Source organism: Abramis brama (genome assembly GCF_963993115.1).
Source record: "Abramis brama genome assembly, chromosome: 6".
Classification (NCBI taxonomy): domain Eukaryota; kingdom Metazoa; phylum Chordata; class Actinopteri; order Cypriniformes; family Leuciscidae; genus Abramis; species Abramis brama.
In genome coordinates, this window is record NC_139968.1 from 38,683,221 (window position 1) to 38,704,852 (window position 21,632).

At 37.7% G+C, this 21,632-nt stretch overlaps 4 protein-coding genes across 5 annotated transcripts; 2 read left to right on the forward strand and 2 right to left on the reverse strand.

Annotated features, from left to right (window-relative positions):
- Positions 1–185: 185 nt before the first annotated feature.
- cox14 (cytochrome c oxidase assembly factor COX14) lies at positions 186–1,943 on the reverse strand. The gene is made up of 2 exons (XM_084116098.1): positions 1,854–1,943; positions 186–805 (listed from the first exon to the last, which is right to left on the reverse strand). The coding sequence occupies exon 2, from the start codon at positions 796–798 to the stop codon at positions 616–618; it is 183 nt and encodes a 60-aa protein (XP_083972224.1). The 5' UTR covers positions 799–805; positions 1,854–1,943; the 3' UTR covers positions 186–615.
- A 147-nt stretch (positions 1,944–2,090) lies between these two features.
- Positions 2,091–4,165, forward strand: bcdin3d (BCDIN3 domain containing). Of its 2 annotated transcripts, XM_084116096.1 has the most exons (3): positions 2,091–2,390; positions 3,187–3,392; positions 3,492–4,165. In XM_084116096.1, exons 1-3 carry the CDS (start codon positions 2,187–2,189, stop codon positions 3,736–3,738), a joined length of 657 nt encoding a protein of 218 aa, XP_083972222.1. In that variant the 5' UTR covers positions 2,091–2,186; the 3' UTR covers positions 3,739–4,165. The 2 variants fall into 2 exon arrangements, with proteins under 2 accessions (XP_083972222.1, XP_083972221.1); XM_084116095.1 differs by having other exon boundaries at positions 2,115–2,390; positions 3,187–4,165.
- Positions 4,166–6,367: 2,202 nt separating this feature from the next.
- On the reverse strand, positions 6,368–14,043 carry LOC311084172 (keratin, type II cytoskeletal 8). Its single transcript, XM_084116078.1, has 9 exons — positions 13,119–14,043; positions 11,304–11,512; positions 10,999–11,059; positions 9,973–10,068; positions 8,919–9,083; positions 8,408–8,533; positions 7,168–7,388; positions 7,012–7,058; positions 6,368–6,658 (listed from the first exon to the last, which is right to left on the reverse strand). Exons 1-9 carry the CDS (start codon positions 13,392–13,394, stop codon positions 6,555–6,557), a joined length of 1,305 nt encoding a protein of 434 aa, XP_083972204.1. The 5' UTR covers positions 13,395–14,043; the 3' UTR covers positions 6,368–6,554.
- A 2,901-nt stretch (positions 14,044–16,944) lies between these two features.
- On the forward strand, positions 16,945–20,617 carry LOC311085085 (piggyBac transposable element-derived protein 4-like). The gene is made up of 3 exons (XM_084117500.1): positions 16,945–17,226; positions 18,020–19,309; positions 19,385–20,617. The coding sequence occupies exons 1-3, from the start codon at positions 17,018–17,020 to the stop codon at positions 19,830–19,832; spliced, it is 1,947 nt and encodes a 648-aa protein (XP_083973626.1). The 5' UTR covers positions 16,945–17,017; the 3' UTR covers positions 19,833–20,617.
- The last annotated feature ends 1,015 nt before the right edge of the window (positions 20,618–21,632 follow it).

Sequence of the window (21,632 nt, forward strand, 5' to 3'; positions counted from 1 at the left end):
AGATGGCGATGCCACTTTGTAAAGAAACTACTATAGACTTAATATCTAATACACATGCGCATGACGTCATCATTTTCACAAATTCATGTTTTGTACTTTACATGCAATTTGTAACACATTTTCAAACGTTTGTATTTTCAGGTCCCCAAAATGCGATTGTGTAAATGAACAGCCAAAACACAGAAAAAGTTCTACGTTTTTAGTTGAAAACGGTGTCGTGTAAAGTAAAAAATCCCCTTGGTTAACAAAACAATGCTGGAATATAATTTCAATTTAGGTTCAGTTCGACAATGTCATGTGTAATCTCAAAAATCATTTTTACCAGTCCAGAACAAAAAAAAACATGGTAAAGTAATTTGTCAACAGGTGTGGGAATCATGCAAATTGAAAGGACAAAACTCATGATAGTAGATTTTACAAGGAACATTTAATATATTACACCATAAATCACTGTTTCCGTAGTAGAGACCTCATTCAGAGCCACTGAACTAGACAAACGAACCCTTTGAGGCTCATGAACGCAGGTGTGTGTCTGTTAACACACTTCCACACACTGCTGAGTCCCGTAACGTCCCACCCGTGTGACATGATCAGTGTCCGGTTCAGGGATTGAGTTCAGTCTTTAATGCTCCCTGTATCCGTGCTCTCGCCCTGTGCCGTCAGCTCGAGCTGCTTCTGTTTCTGCATGTAGCGCTGAGCCCGCACGACACACAGGTATCCACCGTACACCGTCAGCAGCATCATGGAGCCCGAGAACAGCTTGTAACCTGCGTCTGCGATGCGCTTCACACCGAGCATGACGGATCTGGGGGAACATGGCATGAACTCAGGTGAGGTGAACTGGCAGCATCACAGCAAACACAGAACGTTCCCATATGGTTATTTGGGGAACCAATTAAGAACGTTAGGAGAATGTTCTATGTCTGTAAAGAAAACTTTACTGGTTAACCCAAAAACAAACCTTAAAATGTTAGCTGGGATACTTAATGTTGTCAAAGATGATCAACATGAATAATATCAGGCCTTAAAAAATGAAAATACTGTCATTATTTACTCACCCTCAACTTGTATGAGTTTCTTTCTTTTGTTGAACAGAAATGAGGATATTTTAAAGAATGTGGGTAACCAAACAGTTGCTGGTCCCCATTGACTTAAATAGTAGAAAACAAAATACTATGGAATTCAATGGGGACTGGAAACTAGTTACCAGCATTCTTCAAAATATCTTTATTTGTGTTCAACAAAACAAACTCAAACAAGTTTAGAACAACTTGAGGGTGAGAAAATGTTGATAGAACTTTCACTTTTTGGTGAACTATCCCTTTAAAATACACCATTTTGCAGTTTTACTAGAAATTTAGTAGCCGGTATTGTGTAGATTTGTGGCAGTTGATTCAAAATAGGCTTAATAGGGTCTAAATCATTTAAGTTTTTTAACTTAACCGTTACACTGAGTTACATTCATCTAAATATAATAAAGAGGAGTAATTCATAGTTTCACCGTTGTTTACATGTAACATACTACACAGTTACATTGACCCTGCAAGTATTATAATAAATGATTAATATTTTCACATACCATTAGATTTACATGATCCTCTGAGATATGTCAAAGATATTACCATGTTACAAAGCCAAAAACACGGCAATACCATGTACAATGTTTAATACCGATGGTAATACTAAACCTCATGTTAGTGAATACGAATTTTATTTATCTTTAGTTTTGAAACTCATCAGTGCGAGTTAGCATCTTAGACATCTAATCTACAACTATATTTTCACTTCGTTTAACGTCGGTCCTACTTTAAAGTTACTGCGGTTACATAAAATATCCAAATGTGGAGTCTTACCTGTTTAATAACCAATTCAAAGTACGAGGAAATGCAGCTCGTTCTCAATGTCAGAGGCAAATGTTAATGCGCATGCGCAGTTTCATTTCGTAACTCTATGGCAAAACAGAAGGGCCAAATCTAGTAAATGCGTTTTTCTCTTGTAGATTTCGTCTGGGTTTATAAACGATATATTTTAATATTTTACAACACAGAACAAAATATATGTATCTCATTGCTGAATTCTTTTTTCTAACATAATAAATGTGTACACCGAATTAATTCGATTCAATATGAGGAACTAGCTTCTATGGCAGCGCGAGCCGTCAGGAATTATTTTGTTGTTGGACAGCGATGGAGACTCACGTTCCCCATGTGAGTTCAGAGGAAAATGAAGATCCAGGAGCCGCTCCTTATGGAAACTTCATCAACTATTACTCCTTCAACCCACCAGAGAATCGCCTGGGTTTGATACCAGAAGCGCTGCTTGAAAACATCGGGTTCGGTTCTGACAGAAGTGAACGTGTTTTAATGCTGGATGTGGGATGTAACTCAGGGGTACGAAGCATTTACTTCATTTTGTGTTTCATGTTATTATGCTCGATATTATTAGATGTTAAACTTGTTAAAATAATTAAATTAAAAACCCTCTTATCCGTGTACCTTATTTTAATAAACTTGTTTCTGTAAAAAATAAATAAATAAATAATAATCCAGATCCGAAAGGTAATAAATATCCAATAATGGAAATTCTTTCATTGATTCATTCATTGATTGAAAATATCTTAATTTGTGTTCCAAAGATGAAAGAAAGTCTTACAGGTTTGGAATGACATGAGGGTGAGTAATTAATGACATAATTTCCATTTTTTGTAATAATAATAATAATACATTTTATTTGTAATGCACCTTTCTCAAACTCAAAGTTTTGTGAACTGTCCCTTTAAGTATGATATTTACCCTTCAGATTCAGATTTTGAAGTTCTCTAACTAATAATTTATTTGACATATTATTGAATGCATGCATTTGTAATTATTAAATGAGACCACTATAAATACTTAGGAAATTAGGTAATTAATCAAGCAGTATCAGATTTCAAGACATGGAAAAGTCATGGAAATTAATATCTTTAAAATGTTATGGTTGATCTTGTTTTGTTTTTGGTTAGGCTGGTAATATTTTATTGTCTAAAAGTTGCTAAATTGCACTTTGAGACTTAAATTATAATTTTGTCATAGTGTTACAGTACATTATCACCGGATTGATTTCGATAAGGACAATCTGTCATAATCAACTAAAAAAAATGTGTCGTTTTAATCACCAGTATGCGTTTTATATGATTCCCTCTGTCAGGACTTGTCCGTTGCTCTGTACAAGCATTTACTGCACGAGGACGCCTCTCCTAAAAGAGAACTGCATCTGCTTGGATTTGACCTGGACCAAGATCTAATCCTTCGGGCACAAAACTCCAACCCTTTCCCCCAGAATATCCAGTTCATCCCCCTGGATATCACAGATGCTCAAGCGAGCCGGGCAGCGCTAGAGTCGTATTTGGGCAGGTTTGTCTGCCCCCGCTTCCACCTGTGCACGTGTTTCGCGGTGACTATGTGGGTGCATCTGAATCACGGAGACGCTGCGTTTCTGTCTTTCCTCTCCAGACTGGCGTCTCTCAGTGAGTTTCTGCTGCTGGAGGCTCAGCCGTGGAAGTGTTACCGCTCTGCTGCGCGACGCTTACGCAAACTGGGCCGCAGTGACTTCGAACACTTCAAGGCCCTTGAGATTCGAGGAGACATGGCTGCGCATGCGAGAGAGCACTTGGAAAAGCAGTGCAGCATGGAGCTGGTGCAGAGTTTCGGTAATACAACCTGGGACAGAAGTCTTCTGCTCTTCAGAAGACGAGAATAAAGACAAACACAGTCAGATAGATATTTTAATCAATCAATCCATAGTCATCTGTGTGTATGCTGACTATGGACTGACTCTAAGCCTAGTCTGGGACTCGGAGCCACTACAATTTTTTGTAATTCTAGTTAGCAAACACAAGGGGGCGCTAGAGATGTTTGCTTTTGCCATGATTTTGAGGATTTTATGTCTGTATTTTTTGTATATCTGATGTACACTTACAATTAAGACTTTTTTTAAATATTATTATTATGGATATGGGTATTTGTCCTCAGTAATGTCTTTAATTGTAAATCATTGCATATATAAAGGATTATTTTTTTGACAACTTTAGTATTATTATTATTATCAGGTATTATTATTATAAGTTAGCTTAAAAATAGTTATTTTAGCATAAACATTTTATTTTAATAAACGCTATACTACACAATGTTTTTGTCTAGTGTATACGTTTTTCTCAGTTCACACGTTTTTCTCAGTTCACTGCATAGTATTTCAGCTATAGGCCTACACAATATTTTAACTGCTCATTTTACAGGATAAAGTTAAAGTGCAAACACATTAAGTCGCCATACGACGTGAGCTATAAGTATAACCCTAAAATGTATTATATTTACTTATAATTAATCCAATGATCGTTATTTATATTGATCCAATAAGAAGAAATCGTCGCGCGCTTCCCGCGGCCCGCCTCCAAGTCACAGAAATCTTCCCGCGTCTCAGAATTCAAAAACAAACAGACAAAACGGTCTGGTGGCTGTTCGCATTATTCTTATGTAATTATGTTATAATATATTGCTTTATTAATCGGGACACTTACATTTTAACAAACCAAGTGAAAGCAACAGAAGTACGTGAAGCTGAGAAGTTCTGGACTACTAACGGAGAGGAGCAGAGTGCCTCTGTAAAATTGTGAATCGCGGTAAGAAATGATACAGCTGATTTAATTTAGTAAAGTAGGCCTAATAGGCTTACACACATGAGAACCACTAATCTATATGCGAAATTCCCTGAATATCAGTGCAGATTCCCTCTTGTTAAGAAGATATTAAGAATGAAATTGCTCAAAATGATAAATCGCCTCATTAAACCTCCGTGTCAGTATACTCCTGCTATGGCGTGTGATTGTAGGCCTAATGTTTTTAAGTTAAGCAGCAGCGATGGTCGTGGCCGCTGAGTGGAAGGGAGACCCCCGGTTGATAATAGCGATCTTGCTACTCAATGTTTTTCAAAGGTTGGCTATGTTGCAAAGGCAGTGAAATGTTAGACAAATGTATGGCCACCGCTCAGCTCAAAGTCAAAGAGCCGTAGCAAAGAACACAGTCTGACTCTGAACGTAGGCTACCAGAGAAATGGTACAGCCCAATGGGGAGTGAGGGTTTGAAAATCGTATTTCATTAGATTATTTCCTGAATTGTTGGAATGTGTTGGTAATACTGCATTTAAATACAAACTTTTGGATTGGCTAACATTATATTTTATTTTTTTTAAAAATGCAATACCCCCCAAACTATTATTTTAAAACCTTTTGTAGAAGTCAATACCCCCCAAACTATTACTACTAAGAGCTGTGGTGGTAATCTAATGTTTAAATGTCAACTATGTGGGGCAATTTAGGGAAGAACAGCAGGTGTATTGTAGCCTTCACACAGTCACATTCCTCTTTGATGCTTTGTACAGGATGTAATTTTGAGGAAATTTGGATTTTGACTGATCAGAGATTATGTTAAACCCTCATTGACCATAATGTGCTGAAGACATAGTACAGCTCCTCTCCTCCTCTAAAATAACTTTCATTGTTTGGATTACATTAGATATAGCCTAATTTACAGTGTCTGAGCTGGTTTTATTTCTGCTATATTGCTCCAACACAATATTCCCACAGCTCTTGTTAGTGTATAGGCCTATCATGTCAGTTTCTGAAGCCTCGAGTCATTGGGATCAGGGAACATGAAAGACAAATCATATCATGTTTTACTGTCACAGAGTGCACATTGCCTGTGGCCAAATGAAGCAAATTAGGCTATATTTGTTATTTGAGCAGGTTTAACAGGAAGAAATTACTCAAATTTCTCTGTGGAGAATATTTGGTGTTATTTTTCAGACCGTCTTGTTTCTTTCCTGATCAGGACTTTTTTTTTCTGTATGATTTGTTGATTGATTTTTATTTTAGGTCTTTTAGGCTTTGTTCACACTGCACACGCTGTTTTTTTATGTAACATTTTTTAGGACTGTCTGCTCTGATTTCACCATTTGTTGAAATTCGATGGTTATCTGGTTTATGATTTCACTATAATCATATATCACTATGCAGGTATATCTCCATGAAATACTGATTTTACATAAAAAAATATAAAAAAAGGTTACAATCGGATCTAACAGTTCAAATTAGTTCATTTCCAAAGTTTGTACCAGCTTGATTCTTGTTTTTTTTTGCTGTTTAACCAATAAAATAACAATAAAATATAACTTCTATTGTTTATCTGAACAAAACCTTAAAGTTTATCAGATTGTATTGCAAGAGAAATTGACCACATTTACAGGCTTTATCTCATTGAATAATACAAGCATTTAATTCTATAGAATAAATCATTACACAATTTCACATTATATACTCATTTAATATTTTTTTTATATATATTGAATATGAATATATATGTTTATAATATATTTGAATCACACACAAGGTCTTTGTTATTTCAGAAAAATTCATTGCGGATTACTCTCATTGATTCACAGAAAGACAAAAGAAAACTACTTCTATATTTAAGGTTAACTGTCTTGGGTATAGTATAGCGTATTTGATCATGGTGAACACTTCAGTGAGTGCTGAATCTGGTGCTGTTTCTGGTTTCAGTAGTCTTGATCAGGATTTTAGGTGATGGAGAGCTGTTCTGCTGAAAACCATTCGCCCCTTTGGAACCTGTGAAACAAAAATAATAATAATTTTCATCTTTCAGATTGTGTATATGAAGTATGAAGGTTTAACGAGCTGGTAAAGAACAAGTTAAAGTCGACATGAAATGGCATTCGCGACCCATATTTCTTTCATTTGAATATTTTACTGTAATACAGTGTTGAATATCCTCTCTAAAACTCTTAGACAAGCTTGATTTTCTTCCTGGACAATTGATCGGATAGTGTAAAGTGGGTGTTTCATAAAGGAATGTGTCGGCAAACACTATTGAGGAGCCTTTTGTAGAAGTCAAATGTTTTATGTGTGTACTGTCGTCATTGTTGTAATGAATAATGTCACACTTGTCCACTCAGACTTACTGTAGTTGGGAACAGCCTGGATGTTCACAATGGACTGCTGCCCGATTCTGTGAAAGTTAAAAACAATGAGACGGTCAATATTTATTAATGTAAACACTCCAGTTTCACTCCTCTTAGGTAGAGAACGACGCACTAAAATAGGATTTGACATGTTACCTGTCCTCCTCTCCTTCCAGAAGCTTCCTATAGGTGGCAATCTCGATGTCCAGCGCCAACTTGACATTCATGAGCTCCTGGTACTCGCGGAGCTGGCGGGCCATGTCCTGCTTGGCTCTCTGTAGTGCCTCCTCCAAATCCTTGAGACGACCTTTGGCCTCCTTCACACTCATCTCACCACGATCCTCAGCCTCCGCGATCTGGTTCTCCAGGTTCGCACGCTAAAATGAGAGTAGCCTCGTGAGTAAAGGTCCTTGCACACTGAGTACGAAATTCTTTCGTGTTAAAAAATAAATACGGCCTCATGTTGTGTCAATCACGTTTACACACTGCCTCCTAAACTTTCGCACGTCATAAAAAAGTTCAGATCGGGTTCAAGCATTTTGAGAGGTGTTTTGACAATTCACAGCCACCGAATGACGCATACGACAATTTCGGACTCAGTGTGCGAGGACCTTAAACAACCACCTTGGGTTTAGGTTAAAGGGATACTCTACTTTTTTTGAAATAGGCTCATTTTACAACTCCCCCAGAGTTAAACAGTTGAGTTTTACCATTTTCGAATCCATTTAGCCGATCTCCGGGTCTGGCGGTAGCACTATTAGCATAGCTTAGCATAGATCATTGAATCAGACAGGACCATTAGCATCTCTCTCAAAAAAATGACCAAAGAGTTTCGATATTTTTCCTATTTAAAACTTAACTCTTCTGTAGTTACATTGTGTACTAAGACAGATGGAAAATGAAAATCACTATCTATCAGGCTTTCTATCAGCCTAGAAAATCGCAACTTTACTTTTTCCGTCGGTCTTAGTACACACGATGTAACTACAGAAGAGTCAAGTTTTAAATAGGAAAAATATCTAAACTCTTTGGTCATTTTTTTGAGAGAGATGCTAATGGTCTTTTCTGATTCAATGATCTATGCTAAGCTATGCTAAAAGTGGTACCGCCAGACCCGGAGATCGGCTGAATGGATTCAAAAATGGTAAAACTCAACTCTATTTCCAAAAAAAGTGGAGTATCCCTTTAAAAAAAAAGGTTAATGAATCAAATTGTAATGGTGGTGGCCACCCTAACGTAAATAAATTATTTTAAAGAAATCTTCGAGCGCCAGACAGGATTAAACCTGTCAAAATGTAAATGAACCCAGGATAGCAAGGAAAAGTAACCACCTGTTACACAATAAATCACCGTAATAGTCCCAGAAAAATTCAGTTCACAAGGTATATATCCTCACCTGTGATTTAATGACCTCGATCTCGCTCTGCAGACGGCTGATCATGCGGTTGATGTCTGCGATCTCTCCTTTAGTGTTTCGCAGTTCGTCGTTGTACTGACTGGCCTGAGAGGACATCTGATCAAACTGACCAGAGCAAGATGGAAAAACTGATCAGTACACACATTACTGTATACTAATGTACACATATTACACACATACTAATGTTTTAACTAGACTAATTTCATTCCTACTAGGCGTTTATGGAGCTCTATGGAGAAAAACACCTAGGGTCAACATGTAAAGTTTACTTTCTTAATCCATCTTCCTGGTCACATTGTGAAGGATTACTCATTCCAGTGGAAAATCGTTCATCAAAATTTATTGAATTACCTCTAAAACGACTTTCCCTAGCCAATCAATTCCCAAATGTATAAAATCAATGTTAGGACATTGAGTTTGCTTTTTCAAGTTCAAGTTTCAAGATGTTAAGAGACAAATCTCTCGGAAGAAGTTTGTATTTCGTGTCTACCTTGGACTTGTACCAGGATTCGGCCTCTTCACGGCTCCTGGCTGCGATATCCTCGTATTGAGCCTTGACTTCGGCCACGATATGATCCATGTTGAGGTTTCGCGAGTTGTCCATCTGCACGACGACGGACGTGTCTTTAATGCTGGCCTGCAGCTCACGCAATTCCTGATCCGGAGAGACAAGGCAACTTTATGTGTGTTGGAGGGAGCTTTAGCTCTGTGGAAACTACATTGTTAGATGTGTATTTAAGCACTGTATAGACAAATTGGTCTTGGTATTTGGTTATCCTTATGTGTAGTTCAAGATTTAAAGACAAAACATTAAAATAATGTTCTTTTGCATACTGTTTTTTATCATCTGAAACATGCTGCAACTTAAAGCGACTTCTTTACCTCTAGCATTGCAAACATGCACACTTTTGGATCACTGCTGGATGAAAGAGGTTTGTGAGCTCAAGTTTATTTGTATAACGCATTTCCAACACTGGTTTTACAAATTTATTTAGGGTTGGCTTTTATAATAAATGTTTATGATGAATGACACTATTAATTATTTTTTCTTGTTTTATACATGCAATAATAAAGTGTGACTAATATACTAATGTGATTTGTATGTTTTTTTTTCTCTCAAAGCAATTTTGACCTGGTGCAACTTGGAGTCAGGTGCGAGTAGTTTGTGTGTGTGTGTGTGTGTGTGTGTGTGTGTGTGTGTGTGTGTGTGTGTGTGTGAGTTTGTTTTCATGACAACTGAGGACATTTTTATGATAACACACCTGCAAATGAGGACACTCGGGAAAATAGGTGATATATGAGGACATTTTGGGTGTCCTCATTTTTCAAATGGCTTTAAAAACATACTAAGCAGTGTTTTTTTTTTATGTAAAAATGCAGAATGTTTCCTGTGATGGGTAGGTTTAGGGATAGGGGCAGTGTAGGGGGATAGAATATACAGTTTGTACAGTATAAAAACCATTACGCCTATGGAATGTCCTCACAAATCACATAAACATGGCTGTGTGTGTGTGTGTGCGTGTGTGTGTGTGAGAGAGAATCACCTCATCGTAGAGGGTCCTCAGGAAGTTGATCTCATCAGTCAGGGCACCAACTTTATCCTCCAAATCAGCTTTCACCAGATACGCAGAGTCTACATCCTGAGGGACACAGTACAGTTTTTCCTCTTCTCGATTGCAACCTTGAATAACTTGTATGTCTTCCTTGGGCATTGAATTAGGCATATCGATATTCAATAGAGCTACATCTTGTAGATATTTAGTATGCAACTTTGACTTCTTGCTACTCTGTAGGCCATTGAAAACAGATCTCCTCTAGTGTATAAATAATGCCGCATCCCCACCCAGGCTTTTGTCAGTGGTGATTTGATCCCTCCAGTCTTAACTTTAGCTCTTTACCCCTCCCAAACATCTCATTGTTTCCTCGCCTGGGCTGCTTTTATTGAACGTGTTGTGAAAGTTTAACTTTCCCTGGTCCTAAAAGTTCAGCTTTTTTACCTGGTAAACTGCCCTAACCCCACATCACAATGAGGTCATACTTCTTGTATTGTGTTTCATAAAGTAAAAAAAAGAAGACTTTTTTGGACTTCTGACCTCAAAAGTCATATGGGTAACTAGGGTGGACGATATATTGGCCACCATATCGGTATCGGCCGATATATGATCATTTATAATGTTGGCCGATATATTAAAGGTGATAAATAATGGATTATTTCCTTCATCTGAGACAATTAAGATGCGCACTGTTTACCATGATGGTTTTGAATTGCTTGAAATATGATTGAAATCACTTCAGAGAAGGAAAATACAGTTCAGTGCAACAGTGTGCGGAACAAGTCTGTCATATAGGCTACATAAAATTATAATGAGAACGTTATAATTGTGTGCTTGGGATATGGCTTTTAATGGTGAGATTTTTGTTTTTGTAATCATGTCCTGAAAAATTATCTAAAAATTTGGATTTAGATTTATCAGCCAATATATCAGTTATCGACTTTCAAATATGAAGAATTATTGGTTATCGGTATCAGCCAAAATTTTCATATCGGTGCATCCCTATGGGTAACCAACCTTTTTCAGAATCACAAAGTCGTTCTCCAGGTTGTTTCTCTTGTTGATCTCATCTTCATATCTGAATAAAATACAAAGTGGAAGTGAAAGTTTCTGATGTCTGAGAAAGAAGACAAGTTTAAAAAAGTGTTGAGATTTTGGAAAGATTAATTGTAAATATAGTGATATGTTGTTTTTGATGATAAATAATGAGCTGTGTTGAATCAGGTTAAGCTGCATATTCGGTTTCTCAAAAGAAATACAAGAGAGAGGCTCTCGTCAGAGGTCAGCTAACATTGGCGCTAGCGTAGACCTAAAGACTTTACTTGTGTTTGAAGTCCTCCACCAGACCCTGCATGTTCCTCAGCTCTCCGTCCAGCTTGGTCCTGTCATTGTTGACCACGTCCATCTGTCTGCGCAGGTTGGCCATGTACGCCTCAAACATGGGCTCGACGTTGGACCGACCCGGGCTCTGGTTGTGCAGCAGCTCCCACTTGGTCTCCAGCATCTTGTTCTGCTGCTCCAGGAAGCGCACCTGTAGAGGTACAACAAAAATATATTTTTCAATTGCATTTAATATTGAATTAATGGCTCCAGTATGGATGCTGAATCTCAGTATTCAATGTTAGAAGAACCCTGGAATTTTATGCAGCAGAAACCGGCCCTTACAATATCATTGTGATCAAAGTAAATGTGATCTTTGTAGACATTGTTCACTCTAAATGTAAATCTTCCTTGAGGAACATGATGAGGTAGGTCAAATAAAGTGGAGCTCTATTACTAAAGTCCTTCTCTACAAGTTTTCCTGTCATGCTTCTGCAAGAACAGAGAGGGAAAAAGTCCACTTCGCTGCAAAAAAAAAAATGCTTTTCTTACTTGGTATTTTTGTCTTTTTTCCAGTCCAAAAATCCAAACATTCTTAAATCAAAATGCGTTTACTAGATGAGTAAATGCATTTTGTTGTTTTCTGGGTTAATAAATAAAAATAAAGCAAGTTGTTGCTTAAAAAAAGCTAAATTATGTGCCAATGGGATAAGAAAAATAATCTTAATTCAAACAGAAACAAGATTATTTTTCTTACCCCATTGGCAGATAATTTTACATTTTATAAGCAAAAACTCACTTAATCAAAATTTCCCCCCCAGAAAACAAGACATAATATTTTATGGCATTTTACTTCTTTAGTAAATGCATCTTGATTTAAGAATTTTAGTAAGAAAAAAGTAAGAAAAGCATTTTTTTGCAACTCCAGTAAGGTGGTGATACAGCTGCACATATTGTTGGCAGATTAGAGGTAATATAAATATAGGAGTTGCATGCTTTTTAGGTAATATGTGAAGTAAAATAGTTTTTCTTTTTTCTTTAAGTATTTTGGGAGGGTTTTCCCTTTTTTTTTTTTTTTTTTTAGGGAAGAGTGTTTTATGTGGAATGGATATTAATGTTGAATGAGGGATGTATTTGGGTGGGTTGATGTTGCAACAGTTCTCTCATCCAAGACAAATTCCTCCTACGGGAGACAATAAACAGTACCTTGACCTTGATTTTAAGAGTTCTTCCTTGAAAGTTCTTCACTTCACTGCACATCCTGAAAGCTTGTCCGCTTTAATAGATGCCCACCTTGCCAGGATGGACTCATTAACAGAGTAACATGACTCCACATTAGCCGAACTGTAACACTCCGGAGAGTAGTGGCTGACCTAGATGGGTTTCTGCGTAAATCCTTAAATTCAAGCACTTTAAAAGCCGACCTGAGACCCGTGTTGGAAGACCCAGCCCTGCCCCGACCCACAACAGTGACTTGGTTGTACTTCAGTGCGATTGAAGTGTCGATTACAGTCCGGCAGGCTCCTGGGATTCGGTTGCATTGTCCTCCGGCACACAAAAGCTTCCTTCATACTCACTGGGATAGTGCTGTCTTCAGTGGCTTGGTCAAATATGACCTGCTTTTTATCAGGTTTCAGGCTTCACAGAAATGGGTCACGCTATAAACTATCGTTTATCATACCAAATGACCTTTCATATGGAGGTTTCTGCTGCAAGAGATGTTGATCATATAAAAACTATAGCATCAATACTCATTTTAACCCCTACTTTTTAACTGAAACTATACCAATATCAGGGAACAACAAACCCAACTGTACCTTATCAATGAAGGTGGCGAAGCGGTTGTTCAGGGACTTGATCTGGTCCTTCTCTTTAGTGCGCACCATCTGGATGTTGGGATCGATCTCCAGGTTGAGGGGCGCCAGAAGGCTCTTGTTGACGGAGACACTGGCCATTGGAGGCCCCAAATATGCCGAGCTGGTGCTGAAACTTGGGGCGGATGCTCCCAATGAGATCCCACTTAAACTGCTGTAGCCGAAACCTCCCATCCTCACGGAGCTGCTGGAACTGATGCGTTTGTTTCTCAGACTCATCGTTGGGTAGTGGTGAGATAAACTGAACTGATGTTTCAGATGAGAACAGGTGGGCAGACCTGAGCACGACGGGTGTCTCTCTCTGTGTGGAGAGGCTGGGCTTTTAAACTCCAACCAGGATGGGGTGGAGAGTTCCTATTGTGGGAAAACCTGTTTCAGATTGGACACACTGTCGGCTTTATCTGAGCTCCCGGATCGGCAGTGAACACACACTCTCTCAGTTTCTCTTTCTTACTGTTTCACTGTTCTCATATAGCATCTAAATGTTTAATGTGGCCCATGTCAACAACATTCCCAAACTAACTGCATGCCCTAATAAACGCATTTTTTTTTTTTAAAAGCAGTCCTAATATCTTGTATTTCGTGTATGCATTTTATTAAAACTGTTTTATATTTTAGGGCCAAATTAACCAGAAATCTTGAACTTGTGTGCATAAGTTTCAGAAAGATGACAACTATTAAGAATACAGCATGATTTTATGATTTGCTTAAACAAAATATGTTAATATAAAGCTAAAATCAAGCTTTTTGGTGCGTTTTAAATAGCAAAAGCAATGTATTTCTATGCGAGCAAAACCATGCTATTCTTCCCTCCAGCAGTCGTCTAGTTAAACTAAGATAGGTTGAGCGCTCCACCTACTGGAAAGACATTTTACCTGCTTTGTTGTCCATAATCTTATCCATCTTCATCTTCACTCACCCTCATCAACTGGCAGTTGTGTTTTATACCTTTTTTTTAAGTGCTATAGAAAATGTGCCAATCATAATATGTGCAGATATAATATGTGAATTACTATTGCATTCTAAGTGCATTACAAAATCATGCAAAAATACAAATATATTTAAATAATTCTAACTACTATAAGGCTGGAAGCTTACGTTGCAATTTTGAACCAATAATCAGAACAAAAGGCAGTTGAAGGATAACTTGTATAATTCAAATATTTATCTGGCTCCAATATAATTAATCTGACTCCATTAAAGTTGTTGTTATTAATTAACCTCTTATTCTTTAAAAGTCTTTCTTAGAACTGATATGGATTTGACCTGAATGTTTAGATGATAAAAGTTATAATCACTTTAGCTTTCAACATAATCAGTGATAAAAGGAAAGATTCTCAAAGCCTTTAAAGCAGGCAAAGTTATGTATTAAGTTACATGTTTAAATATACAGAAAGTAGAATGGAACAATATACTGTATATAGAAACTTACAGTAGTTGTAACAAATAATGCACTTTTGTGCAGAATAGGCCGTAAAAGCCTTTCTTGTAGTATGAGGTTACGCACCAAGCCTTTCTCCCAGTTATCCTTCTTATACCCTGAGCAAAGTATTGCTAAACATGAGTGGAATACCAACACCAAAACCAACCGATAGGAAACCAAAAGATGAGGCAAATGGGTGGAGATCTAGAGGGGGAGAAGAACATTTACATATTCTCCTCAATGCATGTTTAAGTAATAGTGCCTATTGTACATTATAGGATACTTTAATATCTCTATTAAGTTCACCACCATTAATTTCAGTTTATAAGCTGTCAGATGAGACCAAACATGGCATAGTTGCATATCAGAACACACTAATAAATAAACAGTATGTAGTTGTAAGCATATGTCCTGTGAAGCAAATGGTACAGACGTGTCATTGAGGTGCAAATGACTCTGTCTCTCCCGACAGAACCATCCTGTGCCTGGAGTGTCCCAACAGTCCTCTATCAGCATATTGATGAAATCCCTGCACTAGATCGGCATTAGCATACTGGGATGATGAAGGCCATTGTGCCACGTTTAATTCACGTGTATACCTTTAACACTAGAACTGCCATGGCGGTCATTTTGACCGTTTTGAATTTTATATCTGCAATAACTTTGTTGAAAAAATAAATAAAATCCTGCTGGTACCTGACTTTTCCTAAAAGTGTCTGTATTTTCATGTAAAATGCTTTTCATATAAATTACACGTAAGGCACCGCACTGAATTTCGCGGTATTATTATACATAGGCCTATAGGCTTACCAATAGGCTATACACAACAATAAAATGTGGTAAAAAATACACAAAACATATTCCACAACAAATCATTTAAATGTAATGATATTCAGAACAGAACAATAACAAATAAATAAACAATAAACAAGCCAAAATGAAATCGGCTACTTTCAAGTGAAAGTAAGCGGCGTTGGGCTCACGTAACTCTCTAGTTAGAATCAAAAATTTTCAACATTTGCGATATATTTGGATGGTAAACTATTCTTTATTATAGGCTTTGTAGGCTACTTCACTCGTGTTCCAAAATCGACGGAAAAAATCATCCTTCACATGCGCAAAATGGTACGAATTGTAGCCTACTGACTAGGCTATATAAACAGAGCAGTGGAATTTTTATAGGTTGACTAGGCTATTTTATTATTATATTTTATTATGGCTGTAATGAACAGGCTGCGATGTCAAGATTGCAATGGAATATGGTGTGTGTGTGTGTGTGTGTGTCGGCGGGCGCGGGCACGATCGAAAAGTGTAAACATGAAAACAGGCTACTCTGTCATTTTGTTCAGGACATCTACGGATATTATTATTTATAGATGTATAATTAATAAACTTGTTTAAATGTACAGTTTGTTGTTGTTTTGTTTTTAAAAGATATCCTAATACAATAAATGCATTAATCTCTCAATTGGGTATTTATCATTAAAGATATAGAGTTTGGAATCTAGCGGTCAAAATGACCGCTTGCAGCAGTTCTAGTAGTTATGGAATTCTGGCACTTCTAGTGTTAAAGGCTTTATGAAGTACTAGGGCAGTAAAGAGTTCTGCCCATATTTGGGTATCACATATAATACATTTGTAATCCAACCTAGTATGCCTGGAATGCAGAATGTTGCCTTGAGGCAACACAGTTTTTTTATGCCTTCTCAAACATTTTATGATATATAATGTAAAGTTCTTTTAGTGAAGGTGACTCGTATTTTTTATGTGGGTGATTAACTGGATGCAAATTAGTGAAAAATGCACTTTTCATCTGAGAAAATATGGAGCCATGTTGCCACAAAATGGACCCCTGTAAGTCATGTGACGACTGTATTTGCACTTTCATGGATTAGTAGGCTATTTGAGATCTTCTCCCCCCCCATCGTCTCATTTTATTAAAAAATAAACTAAATGTTGCCTGGTGGAAACACTGTACAACAGTGGGTTAAATTAAAGGCATGTTGAGTCTTTTTTTAGTTGTGGTAGCTTTTTTTCCTTTAAATAAAAAACCTATTATTGCTTATCTCTGTAGTGCGCCGGCTGCTCATTTTAATTTAAATTAAATCCATCTTTAACAATGCCATTTTTGTTATTTCGATGCACCCCGCCGCCTCTATCTCTTGACGCCTATGCTTGCGAGGAATCTAGCTAATTATAATGACTATAGGACTGATAACCCTCACATAGGTGTTGCGTATAAGGGAGGGACACTTTTCGTCTAAGTTCCCGCTGTCCATTGACCAATGAGAAACCAGCATATTAAGACGGACAAGTAAAGTAACCAATGAGAGCGCGGTTACTCTCACAGCGCGACCGTGTCTTTCTGCAGGAGAGATTTATTTTTCTGCTGCTGAATTTCCTTTTGCGGTGAGTGCTTATGGAAATGGAAATAATAACCGTTAAGGTCGAGGAAGTAGACGGTATCAAGGAGGAAAATGACGATACAGTTGAAAATGGGGAATCGTCCGGTAATAACGGGGAACACGACGAGACGATTGAATTGGGAGATTCTTCTGACGAAAGTGACGCTTCCAGCGTGGATTCCAAAGAAGAGTTGCTCGATAACCTGGATCTCGTGTTGGACCAGTAAGTTTACAACACTTTTTTAAATTTGAGGTTTATATAGCCTACTATATAATCTAATTGTAGGAAGTTTTCAAATAATTTGATTGGAGCTAGATAATATGGCTTGAGAGGCAGAATATAAGAACATTTAACTCTTTAATGACCACATATGTTTAAATTATTCCATACCAGTGATGGACAAGATACGTCTGAATTAGTGAAGGAAACAAAATAAGGATCAATTTAAATAATTAAAAAAATAATTCACTTTATAGTGACTAGACATTGTATTGCCCTCATAGACTGCAGTTAATTCTTTCTATTGCATACATAAAGCATGATATTTACCTATGTTGTTAATGTAGTAGGCCTAACTTTAATTTGTATTAATTCACTAGGCCTATATGTAGTGACTAGACTTTCTAATGTCCTCATTGCAGTGCATTTTTTTTCTTTTGCATACATAGAGCATGATATTTACCCAAGATGTTAATGTAGTTACTTTAAGAAATACAGGTTTACGTTTGTACTCAAAGATAATTATTTTAAGTATGTGCATATTAAAACGTGCCTGTAACTATATTACAGCTTTTTATTTTGTATTTCTTTAGGGGTTTTTTATTAGAGCTGTGCTCACTGTGGCATAATAGAAATTTAATATAATAATTTAAACACAGATGTAGTTAATGTTAAAGACTTTCTTTAGCAATATAGGTATAAAAATAAATACAAAGATTTTGTATGAAAGTTTCATTTTATTGGGTAATTTTTCATTTGTAAATGTGGCATGTTGTATTCTTGCCTCTTGCAACAGGTTTCCAGATGATGATGATGATGTTGATGATAATGTTGATGATGCTGACTGGAATCCAGAAGTCACTCCACGAAAGAAGAAGAGAACCGGTCTGTCTTCAGTCTCACCATCTCCAGCAAAGTCTAGCAGAACTGCTTCACCTGCTTCTGTACAAAGTAAGAAAGGGAAAGGTAGGAAAAGCAGTGTGAGTCGATCCCTACCTTTTTCCATCTCAGAAGACAAGTGGAAAAGTGCAGATGAGCCTGACATTGAGCCGACTCAGCCAATCTTCAGACCTAGACTAACGCCTGGCGTACAGTTGGTCTCCAATGCATCATGCAGTCCTCTACAGTATTTTGAGTTGTTCTTTTCAAAATCTGTTTTGCAGACAATTCTAGCCAACACAAATGCATACGGGGCCATGCGTCATAAAGAAACGAAGAAGCCATGGGAACACATTTCTGTAAAAGACTTTAAGAGATATCTAGCACTGGTGATTTACATGGGTTTGCTGAAATGCTTCCAAATGACAGACTATTGGAAGAGGTCAGACATCTACAGTCTTCCATATCCTGCAAAAATCATGACTGGTAAAAACTTTCGTCGCATATGTGCGGCTCTCCATCTTAGTGACCCCAAAGTGGATGCAGAGAATGACGCAAAGAAGGGAACGCCTGAATATGACCGTCTATGTAGGATCAAACCGCTGTACCAGGACATTAGGGACGCATGCAGAGCCTCTTTCCATCCCTTTCAGAACATCTCCATTGATGAAAGAATGGTGGCATCAAAAGCTAGACATGGTCTCAAACAGTATATGAAAAACAAACCCACAAAATGGGGTTACAAACTCTTCGTACTGGCAGATTCCCTCTGTGGCTACACATGGGACTTCTTCATTTATGAGGGAAAAATGAATTTAGAGCAGAGCAAAGGCATTAGTTATGATTCTGTCATGATCTTGGCAAATGCAAGGTTGTTGGGTTCTGGCTACAAGCTGTTTGTTGACAACTTTTACACCAGTCCCAAGCTCTTCAGAGACTTGCTCGCTAAGAGGATCTGGGCTTGTGGCACTGTTCGAGCAAACCGCATTGGCCACTCAAAGAAAATGGCTCCTCGTGGCAATATTCGCTGGTTTCGGGAAGACGACCTGCTGTTTGTTGAGTGGAAGGACAAGAGAGATGTGCTGATGTGCTCCACCTTTCATAAAGCCTTTAATGGAGACACCATAAAGAGGAATGTGAAAGGAGACGATGGAGTTTGGGCCATTCAAGATTTCCCCGTTCCAGCTGCCGTGTTGGACTACAACAAGTAAGTAGACTTTAATCAGTGTTAAATATGTCTTTTAAATGACATGTCTTTTAATAAATGTTACTTTCCTTCCAGGCACATGGGAGGAGTGGATCTGTCTGATGCGCTTATTGGATATTACACAGTTCTACATAAAACAAGAAAGTGGTATCGGTCCTTTTTCTACCACTTTGTGGACATCGCTGTAGTAAATGCCTTCATTTTGCACCAGCAGATGGCCAAGATGAAGAAACAGAAGCCTTTGACCCAGAAGCTCTTCAGGGAGGCTCTTGTTAGAGAGCTCGCAGGAACGGGCCCTGAATATACCTCTGACCGAACAGGATCTGGCTCGTCTACTGGCTCCCACCTGCCCAAGTACCTCAGCGGAGACAGCACAGTGGGAAGGCAGAGATGCAAAATGTGTCAAAGCAAAACTCCAGTCATGTGTGCGACTTGTGAGGTGCATTTGTGCTTTGTTCCGAAGCGCGACTGTTACAATAAATGGCATGAATCGGGTCACTCTGATGAGTCTGACACAGAGTAAAACTTAAAGAGCAGTTCATGTGTAGACAAGTCCAAACTGCCAACCTAAACAAATCAAGGAATGAAAGCACTATCAAACTCTGGAAATAGAAAGAAATGCAACATGAAACTAGCAAGCTGTTGACAATGACTAATGGCATTTGAGGCTTGTAAATTCTGATAAACTGGAAGTATCATAGAACATTAAACTTTTAGTAGAAATGGGCCACACTCAGGGTTGTTCAGGTCCTTCTCTTTAGTGCGCACCATCTGGATGTTGGGGTCGATCTCCAGGTTGAGAGGCGCCAACAGGCTCTTGTTGACGGAGACACTGGCCATTGGAGGCCCCAAGTATGCCGAGCTGGTGCTAAACTTGGAGCAGATGCTCCCAATGAGATCCCACTTAAACTGCTGTAGCGAAACCTCCCAACCTCACGGAGCTGCTGGAACTGATGCGTTTGTTTCTCAGACTCATCGTTGGATAGTGGCGAGATAAACTGAACTGATGTTTCAGATGAGAACAGGTGGGCAGACCTGAGCACGACGGGTGTCTCTCTCTGTGTGGAGAGGCTGGGCTTTTAAACTCCAACCAGGATGGGGTGGAGAGTTCCTATTGTGGGAAAACCTGTTTCAGATTGGACACACTGTCGGCTTTATCTGAGCTCCCGGAACGGCAGTGAACACACAATCTCTCAGTTTATCTTTCTTACTGTTTCACTGTTCTCATATAGCATCTAAATGTTTAATGTGGCCCATGTCAACAACATTCCCAAACTAACTGCATGCCCTAATAAACGCATTTTTTTTAAAAAAAAGCAGTCCTAATATCTTGTTTTTCTTGTATGCATTTTATTAAAACTGTTTTATATTTTAGGGCCAAATTAACCAGAAATCTTGAACTTGTGTGCATAAGTTTCAGAAAGATGACAACTATTAAGAATACAGCATGATTTTATGATTTGCTTAAACAAAATATGTTAATATAAAGCTAAAATCAAGCTTTTTGGTGTGTTTTAAATAGCAAAAGCAATGTATTTCTATGCGAGCAAAACCATGCTATTCTTCCCTCCAGCAGTCATCTAGTTAAACTAAGATAGGTTGAGCGCTCCACCTACTGGAAAGACATTTTACCTGCTTTGTTGTCCATATAAATTGTTTGAAAACTGTGATAGATGTTGTGCTCTCCTTTTTGTTTTGACACATAGATATTTGAATCTCATTGTCAAAACAATGTTGTTATATATGGCTTTAAATGCTGTAAATGATCATATTAACATTTAGCTGTCAACTGTGCTTAACAGATGCTATTGTATTTTGTTTCATTTTGCTAAGAAATTCCAACTAAAGACATTTGGTAATTTTGCATTTAATATCCGTTTCCATTTTGTATATATGTATATTATGCTAGCAAAACCATGCTATTCTCTCCCTTACACTAGTGTAGTTTAAGACATGTTGAGCGCTCCACCTACTGGTAAGGTTTTTGGTAAGTCTTTTCTCTCCACATTGTTTTGCCTCAGATATTTAAGTGCAAAAACAATGCAATGTTGAATGTTGTTATATATGGTTTTAAATGTTATACATCGTCATATTAACATTTAACTGGTTATCCCTCTATGGTGCGCAGTATTATGAGGAAAAAAAATATGTGTGGTGTTTTTCCTGCTTAAAATTGAACACTATAACAATATCAATAAATATTTTCATACATTTTTATTAATTAATTATTTGTTTTTTAAAAGTTTGTTGCCTCAACGCAACATTGTACCAAAACGAACAAATTTAAAACATTTGACATTTTCATGTAGAAAAAATAAATATA